Source organism: Dromiciops gliroides, chromosome 2 (assembly GCF_019393635.1).
Source record: "Dromiciops gliroides isolate mDroGli1 chromosome 2, mDroGli1.pri, whole genome shotgun sequence".
NCBI classification, from domain to species: domain Eukaryota; kingdom Metazoa; phylum Chordata; class Mammalia; order Microbiotheria; family Microbiotheriidae; genus Dromiciops; species Dromiciops gliroides.
In genome coordinates this window covers 499,950,104-499,975,370 of record NC_057862.1, presented here as the reverse complement: position 1 = coordinate 499,975,370, position 25,267 = coordinate 499,950,104, and the positions used below count along the sequence as shown (strand labels likewise).

Here is a 25,267-nt window from a genome sequence, read left to right as displayed (position 1 = left end):
CTAACTACTAAGAATTAACTTATTGTATGATATTAATAGGAAGTGCCAGTGGGGGATCATGGGTTATAGCTGTAGGAATAGCCATCCACAGGGTACCTTAGAACCTGGTGTAGCATCCACCCTCTGGTACAATTGCAAGATGAAGCAGTAGAGGTGGCGTTATAGGTTATAATATTAAAATAGAGTTCATCTAAAGGTATGTATAGAAAGATGAACACTTCATCAAAAAGGAGGAAGAAAATTGATATTTTTATAATACATGATAAATGGATTAATGTTTATAGAAATACCTTTGGAATAAATAGATCTCACTTCACAAGCAATAGTAAAGGCTTATAACAGGTATACATGACTGTATTTGTTATGTACAACCCAAAGTGGTTTCTCTATATAAGGAGCCTATGAAATGGCATTGATCCAAGGGTGAAATAAAGCATTCCTGGGGTATCGTTCACATGAAGTTAATGAACAATATGCCAACAAATCTGCATCATACTATCTGGTAGGGAAGGTAGATTTGTTTGTAGAACTGTAATGGTTTATGGTAACAAATGAAGATCAAGTCATTGCCATCAGAAATTTTAGGAAGGCTATCCCTAAAGAGATGGATTTATTAATTAATGAAGATTATTTATTGAAATGGATCAAATTGTGCCATATTTCTCTGCAGGCTGCACAATCAGGTACCTAGAATTATATATGTGAAGCTCACTCACTGCCCTTTATAAACCAACATCTTAGATAAATTCCTGTTTTACAGAAACAATTATCATCGTGATTTCAACAAATAAACTTTATTGGAAGCAGACCATAATCACAGACCAAACTGCTGCCCAAAACAAGCTGGGCATAACATTGATGTTAAAAATTTAAGAAAAACATTTGAACTGATATTGCCATACTTAATAATCATACCCTCCAAAATATATAGAATTGAAAATCTTTCAAAATATGAAGGCCTAGCAGAAGACATGAAAACCAGGTGGGAACAGAATCAGGTACACATTAGTCCTACTATCCTGTCTGCTACTAGAATTGTCTTGAAGATGTTTTGAGTGAGCATACAATCTACTACTTTTATTTAATTCCCAAAAGCAGCCTGTTCATTAGTTCCTAGAACACTAAATACAAATTCTAAATACAAATAAATAATTAGATTATAACAACATGTCCTTGTACTAGCTCTATCATAAAAAAGATGAAAAGGAGATCAAAATAATAGTAGGAATAATCTCATTTGATATACATGGGTGACATTAGGCTATATAGCTTCACCAAAAACACATTAAGCAGTTCCTTTGAAAAAGATGAGAACATAAATAATAATAATAGTAATAATGATTATAATTATATATTATAGTTATCATGCACATGAACTCATCCAACAACACAATGACAAAGATGCACAGAATAAATGACTGGTATGGATATGTGTTTACAGAAATGGAGAGGTTTATGAAAGCAATTCAAGATTAGGTCATTGCCACTTGAAATTAAAAAGAATTATCTTCAAGGATTCTAGATTTATGGATCAGTGCAGATCATGCAAAGAAATGTACAATGCATTAATACATGTTAAAAATTAATACCTATTGAATATCCAGCAAGATATGACCTGATGGCTAGAATAATACATCAGAAACTTGCTCTTTTTCATAAATCAAAAGATGACACATTACTATACTACAAGTAGAAACCCTCAAATAGCCTTGAGAATTCCGCAAATAAGTTATACTGGAATTAGATAATTGTTATAGACAAAATTGTTGCCCACAATCACTTGGACCCAATAAAGATCCATAAAATCTTATGCCAAATGCAAACTATATGGAATGCAAAGCATTCAAAATATGAAGACCCAGAGGAAGACTTTAAAGCACTAAGTGGAAACAAAATGAAGTATACATGTCATCCATTTCATTTTCTTTGCTAACAGAGATGTCTCAAAGATGCCTTCAGCGAACCCAGAGAAGAGCAGGTTACATCCCAATACTTACATCTCAATTCTTGTATTCAATTACAAAAAGGTAGTTATTTTATTCACTTGCACAACGTCTGTGAAACATTTACTATAAAGAATAATAGCAGTGACATACCAATATTGTCTCTGCCTGAACACTGAGAAAGCTGAGATCAAAATCAATAATATAACAGTATTAATTATAACTCATGTACACACATATACATATGAATAACTAAGCTTTGCAAAGCACCTTGCATATATTATACAATTATTATTTTTATAACAACCCTTTGAGGAAAATGTTAGAGATGCTACTATCCCCATTTTACAGATGAGGAAACAGAGGTGAAATGACTTGCCCAAGATCATCTAGCCAGTAAGTGGTAAGCATCTAAAGTGGAATTCATATGTAGGTCTTCTTGACTCCAACTCCAGGACTCTATCCAGGAGGCCATAGGTGTTGAACAAGCAGCCTATAGGCAGCCCTGCTGCTCCAACACCCTTGAGTGCAGAGGAACCAGATTTAAATGTAACTGGGAAATATTTAATGAAATAAATAAAAAACAAAACAGAAATAATGTTAATATGTAGTTTTCTAAGTCAAAATGCAGGCTCCCAGGATCCTTATCTACTATTTAGTGGCTCCCTTTTCCACTTGTGTTGGACAGCACTGCACTGTCATGTTGGCTAGTATCAAATCTTTGCCTCTGATAATCCACAAAATGTAATCTTTCATAGAAATGACAACAAAAGCTCCCATTTCCATAGTATTTAATTATTACAAAGAACTTGCTTAACAAAAATATTATGTGATTATGTCAGAATTATCCCCATTTTGCAATGAAATTGCACTGCAGACAAGTGAGATGACTCTCTCAGGATCATGCAATGAAAAAACAAAGAAGTGAAGAAGTGAGACTTAGACCTAGGTCTTTGGACTTTAAGACCAATGCTCTTAGCACCATTCTACCTAGTCTTTTATTGATAAGATCACCTTTCCATAAATTATAGATAGCTGATTATATGGGAGGTCTCTCAAATGATATTACCTTTTTTTTTTTTGGCAGGGCAATGGGGGTTAAGTGACTTGCCCAGGGTCACACAGCTAGTAAGTGTCAAGTGTCTGAAGCCGGATTTGAACTCAGGTACTCCTGAATCCAGGGCCGGTACTTTATCCACTGTGCCACCTAGCCGCCCCTTCAAATGATATTACTTTTAATTTAAAATAGAGTGTGCCAGAAGTCTTGGTTCATCCAGACTTTTGGAACACCCTAGAGTGACACTCTTTTTCAGGGCTATATCTAAATCATATACATTCTGAGGCATAGGCAGGTTAATTGTTCCATTTATGACAGTGTTTGACAGTCCTCTCACCTTGAAAGATTAATTATAATTGTGAGGGAGTATGACCTCTTTCTGAGTGCTCCACCATCCAAGTATAACTGGTGGTCTAGCTTTTAGGGTAGGTCAAGTTTCCTGAGCAGAGGAATGACACATGGTTCTCCTCAATTATATTTCATTTCATCCAATTTCTGACAAAATCATTGTTCGTCGGCATGAGGTACTACTGTAAACCAAGAGAGATGGAAAAGGCCTTTCCCAGGCAGCAGTCATTAACTGAGATAGAATTCATGCCGATCTTTATCTTGGCCAAATGTAGGCAACAATGAGCTTTTTCAGTTGCTATTTCAGCTATCCAATTGTTCATTTTTTATTATTATTATGATTATTTCAAAAGCCTTTCTTATTTATTTGAAAGATTTTAGTCCAAGCCTAAAAGCCCTGATGGACCTGGAGATCAGTTGTCTCAGAAGCTATTTGAGCCCTCTGCGTTTTTCAGTAATCATAGCCATCTAGTGTGATAAAATATAATTGTGGTGCCGATCGAGCTATTTTCTTGCTTTTAAGGAACAGATAAAACCATCAGATCAGCTCTGTCAGTTCTGAGGAGTTAGTTTTGTTCAAGGGTCGAAGAGGTTGCTGATAGCCTTGGTAGTTCTAGCTTAAAAAAATTTGAGATGATACTCAGGGAGTGTGTGTATCAATGTCTGTACCTATATGCTGAAGCACAGGGGAGAGATAGTGGTAGACAGATTGTTCTTTCCAAGATGTTGTGACTTACTTGAGTTCAAAACTTGTGTAGTGAATAAGAAAAAGGAAAAAAAAAAACCTCTTACACACTTTACTTGTTGAATTCCTACCAAGATCTTAATACAATTCAAATGCTGCCTCCTCCATGAAGCTTGGGAGGAGGAACTGTTTCAGTGTGTGTGTGTGTGTGTGTGTGTGTGTGTGTGTGTGTGTGTGCGTGGGCACGCACGCACGTGCATGCAGGTGCTCACATGTATGCATGTGCAGGGGACCTAATGAAGTGCCTTGTATGTGATAGGCACTCAATAATTGCTTTATTATCTGAGTCCTTCCCACCTCCTCCCTTTTCTCACCTTACAATGCATAATCCTTTGGTTTATACCCCTGCAATTTGCTGATCGTGTAATATTATATATTATATTAACTTGTGTTTGAATTTCATTCCCCTATTACAGTGGTATCCAGAGTCAGTAGTTGTAGCCTGACCTTAAGGGGAGAGGGTTGGCCTGACTCCAAATAGTCTGTGACCAGCTAATTAGACAATGGGAAAATGGGTCAAGTCCCACATTCCTCACAATAACCAATTTGTGGCACTTGTTTCCATCACACTCACAAATACAGATTGCAACACTGCTTCCTTCCACTTCCTGCATCCACTATTAGAGTTCCGAACTTTTCCCTTGCTGAGCCAGGCATCAGCTCCACAGAGCAGCTATAACTGAAATCCTCTCTGGGCACCCACTGCAGCAGCTGAACAGCTGCCATTGGGAAAATTCACTCCCCACCCCCAATATATTTACCTCCTTCCTTCAGATCAACTCATATCTGTGGCTGACATCTCTGGGAAGGTGGGGTTTATGCAAGGGGGTAGTTACCAGTGAGTAAGAGCCCTTCCATGCCCCCTTTAATCAGTCAAAAAGCATTAATCAAGTCTCCATTATAGGCTAGGCATCGTGCTCAGTGCTTTGGATACACAGAAGGGCAGAAACACAGATCCAGCTTTCAAGGCTTTCATTTTCTATTGAGGGAGGACAGGATGGAAACAGATATAAACTGAGTGGATGGAAGGTAATCTAGCAACTTAATGGAGTCAAGAAGACTCACCTTCCTGAGTTCAAATCCAGCCTCAGACACTTATTGATAGTGTGACTCTAGGAAAGTCATTTAACTCTTTTTTCCTTAGTTCCTCATCTGAGAAATGAGCTGGAAAAGTAAATGACAAACCACTCTAGTATCTTTACCAAGAAAACTCCAAATGGGGTCACAAAGAGTTGGTCACAGACATGATTGAACAACTGCAACAATCTAGGAGGAAAGGCACAGGGAGGGGAAGTAGGGGGAGGGGAGATTGAAAAAGCCTCCTGAAGAAGGGGAGTTGAGTCTTGAAGGAAGCCAGAGAAGCCAATAGGCAGAGTAAGGAGAACACCAGAGTCATGGGGTGAGCCACTGAAAAGGCATGGAGATGAGCATGGATCTCATGTACAAAGTATGGTAAAATGCCAGGGATTGCCTGGATTGTAAAGACCATGGAGGGGAGTAATCATGAGACTGTGAAGTAAGGAAGGGAAAGTTTATGAAAGGCTTGAAATGCTAATCAGAACAGTTTATGTTTGATCCTGGAGGTAATGCACTATGAGGATTTATTGAGCAGGGGGATTACAGGGGCAGACCTAGGCTTTAAGAAAATCACTTTGGTGGCCAAGTCTGTCCTAACTGGAGTGGAGTTCAGTTGAGGCAGGGAGTCCTATCAGGAGGCTATAGCAAGAATCCAGGCAGGAGGCGATGAGAGCTTGCACTGGAATAGAGGCTGTGTGAGTATGCAGATAGGGGCACATGGAAGATTTGATATTTGGAGTGAGTGTGAGAGAGGAGTCAGGAATGATACTGAGTTTGTGCATCTGGTCGACTAGGAGGATGGTTATAGAGTAGGTAGTGTTTATTAGAGTGCAATGAATGGTGTATGAATGCACTATGCCCAGGGCAACTTCATTGCCCCTTTAATCTAGTCGATGGACCAACCACCTGTTCTGGAAGCCAGTGGGCTGTAATAAGCCTCCCTAAGTGGCTATTAAGGTAAAGGCTCCCCACCCATCTGGCAAATGGTCAGGAAAACAGATATAGAAAAACTCTTCCACCTTTGGGTCAAATTAGGAAATGCCTGGCTGGACCAACTCAGAAGCTAGCCATTTAGATTCCATACCCTAGCCAACTAACCTTGATAGGACTTGACCTCCCACCCCTAGTTGTTATTGTTCATCCTTCATTTTTATTTATTTTTTTTTTGCGAGGCAATTGGGGTTAAGTGACTTGCCTAGGGTCACACAGCTAGTAAATGTCAAGTGTCTGAGGCCAAATTTGAACTCAGGTCCTCCTGACTCCAGGGCTGGTGCTTTATCCACTGTGACACCTAGCTGCCCCTCATCCTTCATTTTTAAAGAGGGCCAATGACATCATGGGGTGATGTCTTGACCTGTGAGTGAATTGGGTTTAAGTAAGACAGAGTTGTACAATCCAGTGTAAGACAACAGTCAAGATGGCTGGACATCCCATAGTAAAACCTTAAAAAAACCTGGAAGTCTTTCAATTGGGAGCTTTTATCTCTGACTCCAGAGCCACATGCTCTCCATTCTTGGTATATGCTCTCCTGTGTTATGGCCTTCTTCCCCTCTTCACCTGGACCATTTGCCTCTAGATCTCACCACCCCTTTTGCTGACTGCTGGCTGTAGTAAGTGTCAATGTGCAGCCAATAACTATGCTCCTGAATGACTTAGGAGTTGTCCCTTCCTTCTGGTACTGCAGGAACCAAGCTAGTGGTGGGTAGTTCTCCTAATAGATGTGAAGTGCTGTCCAGGATTCTTAACAGCTGCTCTACTATCCTGATGAGCATGGTTCTGTGATTCAGGAAGTGAATGCAAGGGCTGTGAATCTCAATCCTGTGTCCAAGCCAACAGGGACTCATGTTCCTCTAGAATTGTTGTTATTTGTCCTTCATTCTCGAAGAGGACCATGGCATTGAGTGATGTCATGACCTGTAGTGAATTGGGTTTAAGTGAGGGAGGGCTGTGCAAGGTCACCAACCTCACTTTCTCCTTGAGAGCCATTTGGGTCCAGTGACAAGATATAGATATACACATATACATGTACATACACCATACATACATATATAAACAAAATTATATATAAATTATATGTACATACACATAAAATATATGTGCATGTGTACACACATATATAATATAATATGTGTGTATATCTATATCTATATCTATATCTATACATACCTATATCTATATCCAAGATGACTGGAAATGGCCACAGATGTTTTAAGGCAATTGGAGTTAAGTGACTTCCCCAGGGTCACACAGCTAGTAAGTGTCGAAAGTGAAATACCCTACTAGCAGAGGAGCCAGACAATGTACAAAACAATAGTGGTGCCCTTGGCAGTAGCAGGGAATTTGGGAAGAGGGAAGAGATTTGTAGAAAATGTACTGAGTTCTGTTTTGGGCATGTTTAATTTGAAATGCCTAGATATAGAGGATATATCTAGTTAGAAATATCCAAAGAGCTGTTGATGATGTAAGAGTGTGGATCAGGAGAGATTAGAGCTGGATATATAGATTTGAGAATCATCTGCATAGATATAATACTTGAATCCATTGGAGCTAATGAGCTCACCATGTGAGATATTATAGAGGAATGAGAAGAGGGGCTAGGATAGAATCTTAGGGGATACACATGGTTAAGGAGTGTTATCTGGATGAAGATCCAGCACAAAAAAGGATTGGTTAGACAGTCATGAGGAGAACCTGGAGATAGCAGTGACATGAACACCAAAAGAAGAAAGACTATCCAAGAGAAGGTGATAGTGTTAGATGCTTTATAAAGTTTAAGAAATATGAGGATTGAGAAAAGGCCATTAGATTTGGCAAATAGATGACTGGTGAATTTGGAGAGAGAAGTTTCAGTCAAATGGGGAGGTTGGAAGCCAGATTATAGAAGGTTTAGAATTGAGTGGATGGAGAAGAGTGGAGGCAGTGAGTGTAAACAGCAGAGAATGTAAACCAGAGAAATGGAGGACAATAGCTATGAGGTTTGGTAGGTTTCACTTTGAGTGGGACAGTCATGGATGGGTTGTGATTCTCATCACAGATTTTAGCACATTATATTTCCCATAATATCCACTTTCACTTCTAAACTTCTCTATTACTTTGAAATGCACCACCCTTGTTCTTCTATTTACCCAGGTTCACAACTTTTGTGTCATCTTCAGCTTTTCATTCTGTCACTCCTAATAGCTGGTCAGTGGGCAAATAATGTTATTTTATCCCACCATGGAATCTCTGCCCCTTTGTCTTTACTTATAAAGCCATCACCCTAGTTCAGACCCTCATCATCTCTCACCTCAACTATTGACCTTCCTATCTCAAGTCTATCATCTCCCTGATCCATTCTTCCTACAGTAGCCAAAATGGTTATCCTCAAGTACGGATCTGACTCTCTCTCTCTCTCTTACTTGATAAACTCTAGTGATTCACTGTTCACTATAGGATCAAAAATTCTTTCATCTTTGGATCATTTTGTAACTTCTATTTTTTTGTGAAAGCTTTGTAATGTGTATGTATAAATATATTAATACAGTAATATATAATTTTAATATACCTTAGATATAAATTTAATATAAATATAATTATATGTAAGTATAATTTATGAATACATAAATATGTCCTTATGTGCATATTCATAATTTTTTTTTAATGGATGAAGTACACAACAAAATTTGGAGATCACTACCCTAAATAGGAGACATGTTCGGTTGACTGAAAGACAGCTGGGACAGTTTACCTGCATAAATGGAGAATGGGCCTTCTTTGAATTTAGAGAGGCTGCTGAGAAAGGCAGAGAGTTTGAAATGGAGAGGCAAGTGTGGATTTTTGAATGGCAGACAGGAGATCTCCCTAGAGCTGCAGACACTTGGGGAAGTTGGTCTTCCAACATGTCCCTTGACTTCTGGTGCCTGCAACTCTAGAGATATCTAAGAATGGACTCCCCTTAATGAGGTAATTCTTTTCTTGGGAGCTAAAATCTTATCACTTTACTAAAGAGCTTATCCATTCTTACATATTCTCTCACCTTTTCTAGTGTATGTAACTTTTCTAATTTCTATTGGAAACTTGCCTTGATAAAGAGGTTAACTAGCTGTTCCTGGTGCTGTTTTGTGTAATCAGTGTTTGGTAGGAAGGAGATAAGCTGGGGATAGTGAGTTAAGTGTTACTTTCCCCTTGAGAGCAATAAGAGAAAATGACTTTTCTTCTGAACCCCTTCTTATGCCCCTAGTCTACAGAGATTTTATGTGTGTGATGATGTGTGGTAGGTAGATAGACAAAATGCTAGCCTTATACTGCTACCTTTCAGGCTTAGGAAAGTAAAGGAAAGATCGATTTGTCTAAGATGGTCAGGGGTACTGTCTTTGCTGGGATGATGATAGTGCTGGCTTATGCTTCCTCTTACTTTCTACAAAGGAGATCTCCCTTAAGACTGGGTGGGGGCAAATCCCAGATCAGGAATTTATCCATGCCACATGCAGAACAACCATAATTATACTGGGAATTAACCACATATATTCTACAAATTATAGGCCCTACTTTTGAAGAGGTGAGTGGGGCTGTCTTGATCTGGCATTTTTTCAATATCGGTAGCTCCCAGTGAGGAAATTACATCCACTAATTTCAGCTGCTCCACAATTTGTACCATTAGAGAAACTGTCTCTAGGTAGCAAGAGGTTGGGGCAGCTAAGTGGCACAGAGGTTAGAGCTCCAGGCTTGGAGTCAGAAAGACCTGAATTCAAATCCAGCCTCTGATGCTTACTTGCTTTATGATCCTGGGCAGGTGATATAACCCTATTTGCCTTTACAGTTGTAAAACTGTTTGTTTACAGTTTCCTCACCTACAAAATAAGATGGAGATGAAATGACAAACCACTTTAGAGTCTTTGTCAAGAAAACCCTACCAGGTCACAAAGAGTCTGACATGACTGAAATGATGGAACAACAACCTGGAGGTTAAGTAACTTGCTCAGGGTTATATAAGATGTATCAGAGATGGGATTTTCATAATAATCCCTAGGCTAGTCCTCTACTTACTGTGTCCCTGCCTCTCAGGCCCTGCTTATTGGAGTTAAAGTAACTTCTAGAGAATACATACTTATTAAGTGCAATAATAGCTTACATTTATATAGTATTTTAGAGTTTATAGAGTGCTCTAACCTTTTCTTATTTGATTCTTACAGCAAATCCATGAAATAGGTAGTAAAAGTGTTATTTTCTCCCATTTTACAGGTAAAGAAACTGAACCCCTCTTTCCCTCAAATTAAGTAACATGCAAAAGTGACAAAATTTTTTATAGAGGCAGGACTTTAACCTGGATATTCTGGCTCAAGTTCAGTACTTCTGGAAGTCCTTCGAACTGTAAGTATTCTATCCTTTCAGTTAAGATACTACTAATGGATAAAGATGAAATTGACAACATTGGTTTCTTCCTTTCTTTCTTTTTCTTTTGGTGAGGCAATTGGGGTTAAGTGACTTGCCCAGGGTCACACAGCTAGTAAGTGTCAAGTGTCTGAGGCCAGATTTGAACTGAGGTCCTCCTGAATCCAAGGCCAGTGCACTATTCACTGCGACACTTAGCTGCCCCGACAACATTGGTTTCTAACATTAAGAACAATGATGTCTGTAGGTAGGCATATTTTCTATCTTTTGCTGGTTAACTTAGGTTTCCAAAGAGCAGTAATAATACATCAAAGGTCTACACATTGTGTCTCGTGTGTGGGCTCAATTAGTTTTGTTTTCTTCTAAGAGGCATAAATGGTATCCTTGTTTCTGGTCATTTGCCTTACAAATATATCCCATTGTTCACAAGAGGAACTGCATAAAAGAGTTTAGATGGATCATTGCAAATGCACCATCACTATTGGAAAACAAGCTAGAAAGCGTATTTCTTACTGATAGTGGGCTACTTGTCTTCTCTGTACATAAAGGACAGCAACCTGACTGGATGACCTTCCCTAAACTCCCTGGTTGCTAGTGACCTTCTTTAGACTTCACATAGAACTTTGTTCGGTATTTCTCTGATGCACTTATCATAAAATATTATTTATTGTAGTTGCTTATAGTCTTTGACTATCAGTTAAATTTTTGTTATTTAAATTTTAAAGTAATTTAATAAATTTTATCTTTTCCAGCACCAAGAACAATAGTACTTTGCATATGGTAGTTGCTTATTAAATGTTTGTTGATTAAAAGAAAGAACGAATGATTGACCTTTGTAAAGTGATTTTACCTCCCTAAGTCTCAATTTCCTCAAATAAATGGATAGGACTAGATCCCTTTCAAGGTATCTTTCAGGACTGAGATTTGATTATTTCATATTATTGAATGATTGATGGTCAATATGATATACATATAAGCCTACTATTAATAAACAATGTGGTAATATGGTGACTTGTGAATGGTATGGGCATACTGCTATATACTTATGGCCCTTGAGATCTCTGTATTTCTGTTGTTTCAAGTCAGGCTAGGGAAATATTTTATAATAAGTACTAGACCAAAAAAAATGGTTTGAAATCTAGATATCTCATCCAAGTCCAATATGGCTCCAACCCAATAGCTCTAAATGATAAAATAATCTCATTGCTCTGCTCCAGGATTCAATATTGTATGAAAGAAAATTGCTTTCTTATTCATGAAACCTCATTCTATTTTCTATCCGTTGACTCCTCTTACTGGGATTTTGCTAAGTTGTTTCAACAAGCTGAGCTCACTGCCTGTCAGTTAGTGAATGCCTAGAAAACATGTTTCACAGCCTTGTTATAAATGCATTTAATTTATTTTTCTAGTTACTGTAAAAACTCAGAATGTACTTGGAACTCAGAGAAGGCTAGAATTTAGAAAAAAGTAGAGGCCCAAGGACTTAATAACTACGAAAGTCAAATGTGAGAAAGACACACTACTAAAAGTAACTATAAAATGAATGCCCAGGGGACTGCATAGCTTAGGTGAGGGAGAGAGATTCTGAGCTATCGCCTCTGATCATTGACTCTGAGTCTGGTAGGACCTGACAGCTTTTCAATAGCTTATGTGAGATCAGTTTGTTACAGGACTGTTCCTAGTAGGCAATAGAGCATAGAAAACCTCTTTGAACCTGGAAGTCAGGGGATAATGATAATCCCACAATTTGTATAGCATTTTATAGTTTTTGAAGACCTTTCTTATATATCATCTCATTTGATCCTTACAATAACATCAGGAGGTAAATAGGGCAGGTATTTTTAGCCTCATTTAACAGTGGTAGGAACTAAAGCTGAGAGATTTTAAGGGACTTGCCCAAGGGTACATAGCTTCTAAGTCAGTGGTTCTTAAACTTTTTATGTCATGGACTCCGTTGGCAGTCTGGTCATTCTCAGAAGAATAGTTTTAAACAAACTGTATATGATTACAAAGGAAATAAATTATATTGAAAAATGGTTATTAAAATATATTTTTAAAAATTTCATAGACCTACTAGGTTTGTACCCCAAAGAGATCAAAGAAAGAAAAAGATCCATATGTACAGATCTTTATAGTAGCTTTTTTCATAGCAACAAAGAATTGGAAACTGAGGGGATGCTCTTTAATTGAGGAATGGCTGAACAAATTATGCTATATGGTTTTTTTTATGGGGCAATGAGGGTTAAGTGACTTGCCCAGGGTCACACAGCTAGTAAGTGTCAAGTGTCTGAGGTGAGATTTGAACCCAGGTACTCCTGAATCCAGGGCTGGTGCTTTATCCACTGTGCCACCTAGCTGCCGCCAAAATTATCCTATATGAATATAACAATATTCTTGTGCCATAAGAAATGATGAATGAGGAAGACTTGTATGAAGTGATGCAAAGTGAGGTTAGCAGGAAAAAATTTTAACAGTAAGAGCAGTATTGAACAGATAATCAAGAAGTTTGATCAACACAATGATTATTCCAAAGGACTCAAAACATGAGTCCTATCTACCTCCAGGCTGATGGATGCAGAGGGCAGATTGAAATATATTTTTCTTTCATTTCCTCTCTCAGAATATGGCTAATGCAAAAATTTCCTTTGTATGACTATATGTGTTTCTAATAGGTTTTGTTTTTCTTGCCTTTTTATTAGGTGGGACAAGAGGAGGAAGAGATTTGGATCTGGAAAAAAAGAATAAAAAATTTATTTTCTTTAAAAAAATAAATGAAATGAAATAAAAAAAACATTTATAGACCACAAATGTAGGAGGCAAACCTTATTCTAACACTGTGTTAATTCAAGTTGGGTGTTGGGATGAAATGAAGAACTCTTACATTTTTGAGCAGTTGATAGAAGGAAATTTCTTTTCCCCTAATGCATCAAGGACATACAAAAATGCCACATATGGTGGCACTTAGCTTCTCTAGATGTGCCCTGACTTCATCTACATATAGTCAACAGAGCAGGGAATGGTAATTCTTTTGGTCTTCTGACATGCACTAAATCCACGGGGCACTAAATCCATAGAGTAAGGGCTTTTTATGTGACCAGGAAGCTGTATGAAAGGAGGTAGGGGTCAATAAAGTTCCAGGAACAGTTTTATGCCTTTTAGAGAAAACAAAAGCTTGTTGCAGGGGAGTAATATGGGATGAGACTGGAGAGGTAGGAAGGGGAAAGGTTGCTTGCCTTATTGTGTTCACCTTAGGAAATACATACATACATACATATATACATACATACATACATACATACATACATACATACATACATACATACATACATACATACTGTGCCCACAGTATATACTTAATAAATGTTGATGGACTTAACTAGATCCAATGATCAAGCAACTGCTACTCTGTTGACCTTGTCCTATGGACACACACACACACACACACACACACATGGAAACCATTATTATCTTTTGTTCCATAAACTTAGGGCTTTTTAAAAAGCAATACATTTCCATAAAAAGCTTTGGCAGTTCTTTGGACTTCACAAGGATCACTCAAGAACAAGAATTATTGTAGACCTGCAAATCAAATGCTGTAATCTGCTGATGATTTACTAACCATTTCTAGACTCTAAAAAGCTCAGTGATAACCAGGCAATTCTCAAAACTTGTTTGCTTACCTTATTTCAAAAAATAAATGAAAGCTGCAATTTCCTAGGAGACAGACACTTTAAAAGTTATCTCAAAGAAAACACTGAAGGTGGGGGTGAGAGGAATTGTCATGTGATGAACAAGATGATCCCCATGACCTTTAAAACACCTTTAATCTCCTTAGTTTAGGACATACAGAATCCAAAAGAAGGGGAAAAGTTAATTGACACCTACCTTGATCTCACTTAGCACTCCTTCTCACTTATCTCTGCCCACTATGCTACCAACATTGAAGTTACACTAACCAACCCTAGGATCCAACACACAGATTTGCAGCAAAACCCAATCCCATTCTCTTTCCCCCTATCCCCCCCGCCCCAAGCCTTCAGGAATCAGTCCTGTAGTACCAGAATTGCAATTTTCTGAATTGCTAGTGACAGGGCAGAGAACTAAGGAAGAGATATAATAGGACAATATACCAGGACAGGGTGCTATGTATGGGGTACTTCTTGCGCTCCATTAAACCTGAGGGAAAGAGATCAGCATCTAGCTGGGCACAGTTCCTTCCCACCAAAAGTCACTCGAGGTAGAGACCCAGGCTAGTAAGCCACAAATTGCCCAGTTTGGGAAGAGGCTGAGGTGCATTAAAATCCAGCCCCTAAAGAAACAATCATCAGAGGGAAAGGAGCCAGAAAATGATCATTAATGGAAAGTAAAAAGACTAAAATTTTTAAAGATCTCAGGAAGAAAAGTCAATTATCTTGAACACAAACAGATTAGTGGGAAAATATTGAAAGTAGAAAGAAATATGACCTGCATAATCTAATAAATGAATTCAGGTATATGTGAATAAATACCATAAAACAAAAGAAAACAATCCAACATTTGATGAGATAGATGACCCTGTGGAATGCAAGGGAAACATGGAACCACAACACAAACCACTGGGAAGTTTAAAAGAAAAATGAAAATTATAAGAGCAGAATTTATCGGCTGCATAGCAAACATAATGGTCAGAATAAAAAACTTGAATCTGTGATGGTCTTCCCCAAAGAAAGAAAAAATCATTAAATGAGGAATGCAAATACATAGAAGTGAAAGACAATCTAGAAGAGAAGCCAAAAAAAAAAAAAACAACCAAAAAACCAAACACCAGTAAAAGCTAATATGCTCAGTATCCAAGGAAACATATGCATCTAGAAGACAGGATGCATAGAGTCAGCCTTAGAATCTTCCAGAAAAACATAAGATAAAAACCCTGAACACTGTAATGCAAGAAATAATACAAGAGAAATGTGCAGAATTTTTGAATACAGAAAATGACATACCAAAGGAAAGGATTCATAGATTGCCTTCAGGGAAAATGAACAAACAAACAAAAAACAATGCCACAAACTTTAAGACATAAAGTGGTTTAATTTAATAATTCAATTCAGAAACAAAATTTTTAAATGTTAAGGAGAAAAATCTTCAAATACAAAGGGAAGGAAATTTAAACAATCCAAGACTATCGTGCACCCACCAGAAAATGTAATAGGGAATGGAATAACATATTCCAAAGAGCAATGGAAGCTGAGAATGCATCCCAGGATGACCAGCCCTGTAAGTCTGATCTTAACCATAAATGAAAAAAAAAGATTGATGTTTAATAATGAAGAGGCCTTTGAAACATTCTTAGAAAGAAAACCAGAATTGAAGAGATTATTTGCACCTCAAACACCCTAGACAACAGAAATGAAGAAGGAATGAATGAACACAGTAACCAAGGACAGCAACAGCAACCAGGTAAGAGCAGAGAGATTGGTGAGAGACTTCTTTCTAATGTATACAAAGAGATGGAAGTGAAGATGATAGTCCAGTGGGGGTAACAATGAAGGGGTGGGCTTGGTGAATTAAAAACAGAACCTGGAAACATCTTGTCTAGAGGTGGATACATTTTTTTTTGGTGGGACTACATTATGAAATAGAAGTCTGCATGAAAGGTGGGTAAGAGAGCAGGGGAATAAAGAAGAGTGTGATGTTCTTCATTCAAACTGAGAGCCAACAATAAGGGGAAGGTGACCTCCGTGATTTCAGGAAGACAAGAGCCTGAAGGAGATAGGGTAAGAGAAGAATTTAAAAAAAGGGGGGAAAAGAGGGAGGCCTTGTTTTGGTGGTGAGAAGGGGTTTCACTGATGAACGCTTCTATGGGTGAAGAAAGATATCCCATGAAGGGATATGGGGACCTTTTGTTGGGTATAGTAAAGGGGATTTGGTGCTTGAGAAGACTATTCATCTTAACTAGGGAGGGGAATAAATTGGAACTTCTAGGGGCAAGTGGGAGGCCATTGACTCAGGGAGGACATTTTGAGGCAAATGGACAAGAGAAGGTAATCAGGGGGAGAAAATAAACCACTTGTGGGTTGTATAATGGGGGTATGTGGTGGTGGTATGGGGGTCCTACTATGAGACATATAGTCCTTTCTGTCATCCGAAGGAATTGACATTATGCTGGAAGTGAGGCACAATGGAAAAGTGGAATCTGCAGGACAAACTCTACAAGGTAGTAGAAAGAATGACCTAGAAGGGAGAGCCCACAATGGATGCCTCAGAGGTTTTGATTTCATGGGAAATATTGAGAATGAAAGAGACTAGATAATTACAGGGATCATGAACCAGAGAATGAAATTCTAGAGTCAACAGAAAGAGAGGATGCGTGATGAATAGAGTGAGAGAAATCCTCTCTGGAAAGAGGTACAAAAATGAAATTTAAGGGGCAGCTAGATGGTGCAGTGGATAGAGCACCGGCCCTGGAGTCAGGAGTACCTGAGTTCAAATCCGGCCTCAGACACTTAACACTTACTAGCTGTGTGACCCTAGGCAAGTCACTTAACCCCAATTGCCTCACTAAAAAAAAAAAGAAAAAAAAAAGAAATTTAAAACACTAATATACAGGACAAGTTGAAGGGGTGGAGAAGAAGGGAGGATATACTGGAATAATTGAGAGGAAAAAAATGGAGGAAGAATTAAATAACCTGAAAAAAGCAAGAAAGAAAAAAGAACTAAAAAGCAAAAGCCCAAAGGGAAATGTAAAGAATTAATTGTTATTTGAGGTTTTTATACCTCGGCGTGCACTGGCCTGGGGCTCTGCAAACTGCATGGTGCTACACCCACTGGTTGTAGCCAGGGCTCTGGCACCTCACATCATCACCACTTGCCAATGCCTACATGGGCCTGGCAAAATTATAATGATTGGAAGCCTAGTGAGGGCAGTCATGTGACTGTCAGAGCGACCATCCCATTGGCTGGGGCTGTGTGGGGTATTTCTAGGTTTGGAGGAGGAGAATTGGGCATTCTAGGTGGAAGCTGGAAAGCGACAGGCGTTCTGCTGAGTATTATCAGCTGATTCCTGGTCGGTGGTATTTTTCAGGTATTATAATTTCCGTTTCCCCATTTTTATTTCCTTTCCCTTGATCCTACTGATCCTGTTTGTGATTTTTTTTTTAAAGTTTGTTCTTGTTAAAATAAATCTTGTTCTGTTTTGAGGGAGGCTACTGGTCTCCTTCCTGGCCCTAATATTGAGGCAAGCCACTTAGCTAGCACTCCCCAATTAAAAATTGGTCCCCACAGAAAGGAGTAACAAACAGTATGGGAAATATAGGAGTAAGTGGCACAAAGACAATGGGAATAGGGGTACCTCAAAAAGATTAAGCTAAAACAATTAAAGGAACATAGTACTGTCTTGACAGCAAAAGAGGAAAAATAATAACTTGAAAAACTTGTTATTAAAGACAAATAGAGGCAATTATAAACATAATACATAATTTTAAAAAGTAAATGGAATAAATGATCCAATAAAATGAAACAGACATTTACATTAAAAAAAATCTTAATATTATTTAATTTTTTCCCAGTTACATGTAAAGGTAGTTTTCAACATTTGTTTTCATAAGATTTTTGAGTTCCAAATTTTTCTCCTTCCATGCTTTCCCCTCCTCCCTCTCCAAGACAGAAAGAAATCTGATATGGGTTATATATGTACAATCACATTAAACATATTTCTGCATTAGTCATGCTGTGAAGAAGAATCAGAACAAAAAAGAAAAACCTAAAAAAAGAAAAAAAAGTAGAAATAGCATGGTTCAATCTGCATTCATATTCCAAAGTTCTTTTTTCTGTATATGGAGAGAATTTTCTATCACCAGTCCTTTGCAATTGTCTTAGATCTTTGTACTGTTGAGAAGCACTAAGTCTATCACAGTTGATCATCACACGATGTTGCTGTTACTGTGTACAATGTTCTCCTGGTTCTCCTCACTTCATTCAGCATCAGTCCACTTATGTCTTTCCAGGTTTTCCTGAAATCTGCCAGCTCATTATTTTTTACAGCACAATAGTATTCCATTATATTCACATACCACAACTTGTTCAGCCGTTCCCCAATTGATGGGCACCCTCAATTCCCAATTCTTTGCCACCACAAAGAGAGTTGCTTTAACTTTTTTGTACATGTGGGTCCTTTTACCTTTCTTATTATCTCTTTGGGATATAGAACTAGTAGTGGTATTACTGGGTCAAAGGGTATACATGGCCCCATAGCCTTTTGGGCATAGTTCCATATTGTTCTTTAGAATGGTTGGATCAGTTCACAACTCCACCAACAATGTATTAGTGTTCCAATTTTTCCACATCTTCTCCAACATTTATTATTTTCCTTTTTTTGCCATATTAGCCAATCTGATAGGTGTGAGGTAGTACCTCAGAGTTGTTTTAATTTGCATTTCTCTAATCAATAGTGATTTAGAGCATTTTTTCATATGGCAATAGATAGTTTTGATTTCTTCATCAGAAAACTGCCTGTTCATATCCTTTGAGCATTTCTCCATTGGGGAAAGACTTGTATTCTTATAAATTTGATTTAGTTCTCTAGATGTTTTAGAAATGAGGCCTATATCAGAAATACTGGCTATAGGGGGCAGCTAGGTGGCACAGTGGATAGAGTACCGGCCCTGGAGTCAGGAGAACCTGAGTTCAAATCCGGCCTCAGACACTTGATACTTACTAGCTCTGTGACTCTGGGCAAGTCACTTAACCCCAATTGCCACACTACCACCACCACCACCAACAAAAACAAAGGAAAAAAAAATAAAGAAATACTGGCTGTAGGGGCAGCGAGGTGGAACAGTGGATAAAGTACCGGTCTGGACTCAGGAGGACCTGAGTTCAAATCCGTCCTCAGACCCTTGACACTTACTAGCTGTGTGACCCTGGGAAAGTCACTTAACCCCCATTGCCCCCCCCCAAATTTAAGTTTTTTCTGTCTTCCTTGGCCCTTTGGCAGTTGCTTAGTCTCTTGGGCTCCATGCTGCCCTCTCGTCCCACTGCCACCACCACCATACCCCGAAAAATTGAGGAAATAAAAGACTTTTTGCTCACAGCCAGGCCAAATCTGTCAAGATCAAGAAAAACAAGGACAATGTGAAGTTTAAGGTTCACTGCAGCAGGTACCTGTACACCTTGGTCATCACAGACAAAGAGAAGGCAGAGAAACTTAAACAGTCCTTGCCTCCTGGTTTGGCTGTGAAGGAGCTGAAGTGAAGTAATCATTCAGTGTTATACCTGTATTAAAATGTGTTTTTTGTTTGTTTGTTTATTTTTTGTGGGGCAATGGGGGTTAAGTGACTTGCCCAGGGTCACACAGCTAATAATTGTCAAGTGTCTGAGGCTGGATTTGAACTCAGGTACACCTGCATCCAAGGCTGGTGCTTTATCCACTGCGCCACCTAGCTGCTGCCCCCTTAAAATGTGTTTTTAAAAAAAAGGGGAAAAGGGCAGCTAAATGATAAAAAATGATAAAATGATAAAAAGAATGATAAACATGATAAAACATGCTCAGTTTTAGACAAGTGTAAGAGAAAGATTCAAAAAAAGAGAAAATACAGAACTGAAAAAATTTCTGGAGAAACTAGAATTAAAGACTTATGGCATTTTCTAAAAGGAACTGCAAAAGAAAATACATATTTCCCAGTACCATATGGAACATTTACAAAAGTTGACCATATATGAGGCCATTGCAAACAAATATAGAAAGGCAGAAACAGTTGATACAGGTTTTACAGGCTATAATACAAAAACTAGTCACTGATTCAGGGACCACAAACAAAAGATGCAGACCCAAATGGAAACTTAACAATGGAATCCTAAATATGAGTAGGTCACAGAACAAATCACAGAAACAATGAATATAATTATGAAAGAAAATGATAATGGTGAAACAATATACTACATTTTTTGGTATGCAACTAAATTACTCCTTAGGATGAAAATAATATCCCTACAAATATACATTAACAAAATAAAGAGAGGATTAATGAGCCTGAATGTGCATTTTTAAAAATTAGAAAGCCAACAAATAAGCAGATCTAAAATAAGCACAAAAGAGTGGTATTAAAATTTAGAGGAGAAACAGATAAATTGGTAACAAAAAATACCCATAGAAATGATAAATAAAACTAAAAGGTAGTTTTTTAAAAAGATCAACAAAATTGAAAAATATTTAATTAATCTGATTAAAAGAAGGCAGAAAATGAAATCAACAAAATAGCAAATGAGCAAAGTAAAATCAGAATAAAACATGAAGAAATAAAAAGAATAATCAGAACATATCATTCATGCTTGCAGGCCAACAAAACTGAGAACACAAGAGAGAGAGGAAAACATTCAAATAGATAAAATATGGAAAGTAACAGAAGAATCCAACTTCTGCATAGATGTTAGTTGTTTTCCTAACTGGGGGCTTATAGCTATTGTGATTAAACTTATACCTTTTCATTGAAATAAACTCCCTAAAACTACAGAAGTAATTGCATGGACCTTAGGGCTATTATATTGTTGTTAGACTTAAACTAAGCTAAAAACTGTAGCTGGGAGTTACAATAAAATAAATTTAGTTATTTCTTTTACACATTCCTAAAATTATCAGTAATGAGATGCCTTTCCTTGAAGTAATTATACTTCTTAATTTTTCTCCCTTTCCTTCTTGCCCAAACCTTCACCTCCCTCAGAACACTCTATCACAATATTCCTATGTGTTTGTTTAAAATTAAGTTTTATTACTACCTTTATTTTTTGCATTATAGCATTTTCTGGATATTTCTCATGTTATTAGCTATTTGGAGCAGTTTTCATATAATGGGTTTTAGAAAACTGTTCATATCCTTTGTTATTTTTATTTATTGAAAAACCAATATACTTTTTGAGAGCATGTGATTTGTCCCTTTTTTTTTTTTTTTTTTTTTTTTTTGCGGGGCAATGGGGGTTAAGTGACTTGCCCAGGGTCACACAGCTAGTAAGTGTCAAGTGTCTGAGGCCGGATTTGAACTCAGGTACTCCTGAATCCAGGGCCGGTGCTTTATCCACTGCGCCACCTAGCTGCCCCTGTCCCATTTTTTCCAAAGTATACAGAGGCTAATAAGAAATACTGAGCTTGGTATTGGCCTATGGTGGGGAAAATCTTTACCACTCACTGGCTAAATGAGATGTCTGGTTAGATGAAAGCCATACAAAATCTGGGTAAGATGTTAATAAAGAAGCTGTGATATAGGTTTGATTTCCCCAGGAGCAAAGATCATTCCTGGTCCTATGAAATACTTAGAAGTAAGAATTCTCATCAGTAGATATTCAGGTTTGATCCAAACCACAAGCATTTATTAAATACTTGTTATGTTTAGGGGTCTGTACTAGATGCTAGAAGATGAGGCATGTACCCAAATACTCATATACAAAGTAGAATATGAAATGAAAAGTAGAGGACCAAAGTTCTATGAGAATTTTGAAGAGTTATAGGTTGCTTTCAATTAATAGGATCAGAGAAGGCTTCAAGGAGGAGAGAAGGAATTCCTGTATACAGATTTGGGGGTAGGGAGTCCATTTTATCCATGTGAGGTAATACAAGCAGAGACATGGAGGTGGGAAAGAGCAGGTATGTAAAATGAGCTGGAGAAGGAAATGACAAACCACTCTTCTATCTTTGCTAAGCAAATCCCAAATGGGGTCATGAAGAGTTGGACATGACTGAATGACTAAACAACAACAATAGGGTCTTTGAGTTGGAGAATGACATGGGGAGATCTATTTTTGCGCTCTATGTATTTGGGTACATGCCTCATTCTCTAGCAGCTAGCATAGGGCCCTATATATAAGGGATACTGTATATTAGGTAAGGTCCTATCTGTTAGGAGACTCAGAATCAATGGTTGGGAAGATTATAGAAATAGTATTGTGAAGGATGGACCGAAGAGAGGCTGGTAAGGAAGCTATTATAATAGAAGAAACCATAGGGTTACAGTGTCTAAGTTGCAAGGGACTTTAGAGATCATGTAATTTGAACTCTTCATTTTACAGATTGGGAAACTGAAACTGTAAATGGTAATTAGTGTAGTACGGTAGTAAAGGGCAGAACTAGGGCTAAGAATGATGTCTTTTGCCTTTAAATTCTGTAGACTTTCCATTTTACCATATTGATATAATGTGAATCTGAAACATGTGCTTGTTATCTTCTCAGTACAGTATAAGCTTCTTGAGGACAGGTAGTGTTTTCACTTTGTCTTTGTTTCCTTAGTGTTTACCACAGTGCATGGCGCAATGAAATGTTTAATAAAGGCTTTTCAGTTGATCAATTATGGGAATTACAAATTAGCATTGACTCTCTTTGCTAAATGATGTATTTAATTAATCTTTATTTTTAGTAATTTTTGTGCTGTATTCCCAGAAATCTTGTCAGAACAAAAAATATATTCTCTCTCAAAAAATCTACCCACTTTATGTTACAAGGGATTTAAATTTAAAGACTTGCCAGAAATATATTTTTATTTTATTTTATAATTTTTTTAATGAATAAAAATTTATTTTCTCTCCCTCCCACCATCCCCTCCCCATTTTTAAAAAAGAAGAAAACAAGATTCCTATAACAAATATGTGTTGTCAAGGAAATAAAATTCCAGCATTGGCCATATCCAAGAGATATATGTCTCATTCCACGCCACAAGTCCATCATTTCTCTGTCATGAGGTGGGCAGCATATTTCATCATGAGTATGTCCTCTGTTGTCTACCATGTCTCCCCACCCCCATAGATTATAAATTCCTGGGAAGCAGAAACTAAGTCCTCTGTAACTTTGTATAACCAGTACCCAACAAAGGACCTTCTAAATAGTGGATGTTCATTGCATATCTGCTTTATAAATTGAATTGAAAGATCATTTTTAAAGTTTTGCCATAATGGTATCTATATAAAATAAAAACTTTAGTCTTTATAATTTAAAGTTTTCATAGTTAAGTGCATATACGTAGGTAATGTTCTTACACAACTTTGACTTCTCTTCAGTTATAACACATTTTAAGATAATATCTAATCAGATGCAACTCTGGTACTAATTAAATGATTACTTGTCAAGAGATGTAGTGATTAAGTCTAACTTAATTAAGTCTACACACTTCTCTCATCTTTATATATCCTATACAATAAATATGAAGATAGTTCCAGAGACTTTGTTGTATGGATGTGCTTGGGGAAGGGTTTATTTTGTGTTTGTCCTGTATATATTTATATCTACTCCTCCATGATGAGACCCAGGAAGACCCGGGTTCAAGTTTTGCTATTGACACAGCAATCAATCAACATTTATTAAGTACTTGTTATATGCTCAGCAGCGTTCTAAGTGCTGGGGATACAAAAAAGAGGCAAAATATAGTCTTTGCCCTCAAGGAGTTTACAACCTAATGGGTAATACTGGCTATATGACCGTGGATAAACTCTAGTCAATTCTGTAAGACTGTAAGCTGCAGAGAAGCCAGCCTCCAATGGTAGATTAAGTTTCTTCATTCCTTACTCTGGGACCCTGGGTTCTAATAAATGAGTTTTAACTTTATCTTGCCCAAACTGAGGCTTCCACATCACATCCTGGGTGTTTACAAACCATGTGGTGCTTAACAAACAAACAAATAAATTCATTCATTTGGGAGTTCTCTATAAAATCACTGGTCTAGTCTCAATTCATTACCTAACTGTATACTTAAATATGTACATGCCATGCCCTCTGAGAGACTATAAGCTCTTTGAGGTCAGGGACTGTTTCACATTTTGTCTTGTATCTCCAGGGTCTATAACAGTTAGGTGGCACATTTGACAGAGTATGGGATCTAGAGACTGGAAGTTTGACTCTGAGTTCAAATTTGGCTTCAAAAATTTACTAGTTGTGTTACTCTGAGTGAGTCACTCAACCACTGTCTGCCTTGGTTTCCTCAGCAGTTAAATGGATGTCATAATAGTATTTACCAGCTTTATTTGACTTTTCTCCCCTTCCAGCTCTCCTCAGTCCAGCTATACCAGCCTTCATAGCATTCCTCAATGCCACACTTTATCTTCTATTTCCAGGCCTTTGCACAGATTGTCTCCTGTGCCTAAGAATGAACTTCCTCCTCATTTTTGCCTCTTGGAAACCCTAGCTTCCTTCACAGATCAGTTCAGATGTTTCTATCTTCCTGAGGCCTTTCCTGATTCCCTCCCATCCCCAAGTTGCCTGGTGCTTATCCACAAATGACTTTTTGTGTGTATGTAAGTGTATGTGTTTTTGTAGCCTTAGGACTGAGTACAGTGCCCAGCATGTGAGAAATGATAATATAATAGCTAAAACTTATATAGTGCTTACTCTATGCCAGGTACTGTGCTAAGTGCTTTACAATTATTTTCTCATTTGATACTCAAAATAATCATGGAAGGTAGGTGCTATTATTATCTCCATTTTATAGATGAAGAAACTGAGGCAAACAGAGGTTGAGACTTGCCCAGGGTCACTAGTGTGAGAATTAGAGCGTTAGCAACCTGTTGAGAAAGATACTGCAGGGAAGCTCCACCATGAAAAGAACGCATGTGACTTAGCATCCAGAAGTGATCTTTCTGGGGTTTTGAAGGTCAGATCGGTGTCAGGAAGTCATGTCTGCTGCCTGTTAGTCGTGTCAGTCGGTGCTACCAACCAATTAGCTTGGAGCTGTGTTTGAGGACAGCCCTGTTTCCTGTTTCATAGGAGGCTTCTGGGAG

General features: G+C 37.8%; 1 protein-coding gene across 1 annotated transcript in view; it reads left to right on the top strand.

Annotated features, from left to right (window-relative positions):
• Positions 1-19,768, top strand: part of DCDC2C (doublecortin domain containing 2C) — a 240,992-nt gene extending 221,224 nt beyond the window's left edge. Inside the window, exon 12 of the mRNA XM_043981022.1 lies at positions 19,609-19,768. Coding sequence (XP_043836957.1) covers positions 19,609-19,768 — 160 coding nt within the window. The remainder of the gene's footprint in view (positions 1-19,608) is intronic.
• Positions 19,769-25,267: the final 5,499 nt, after the last annotated feature.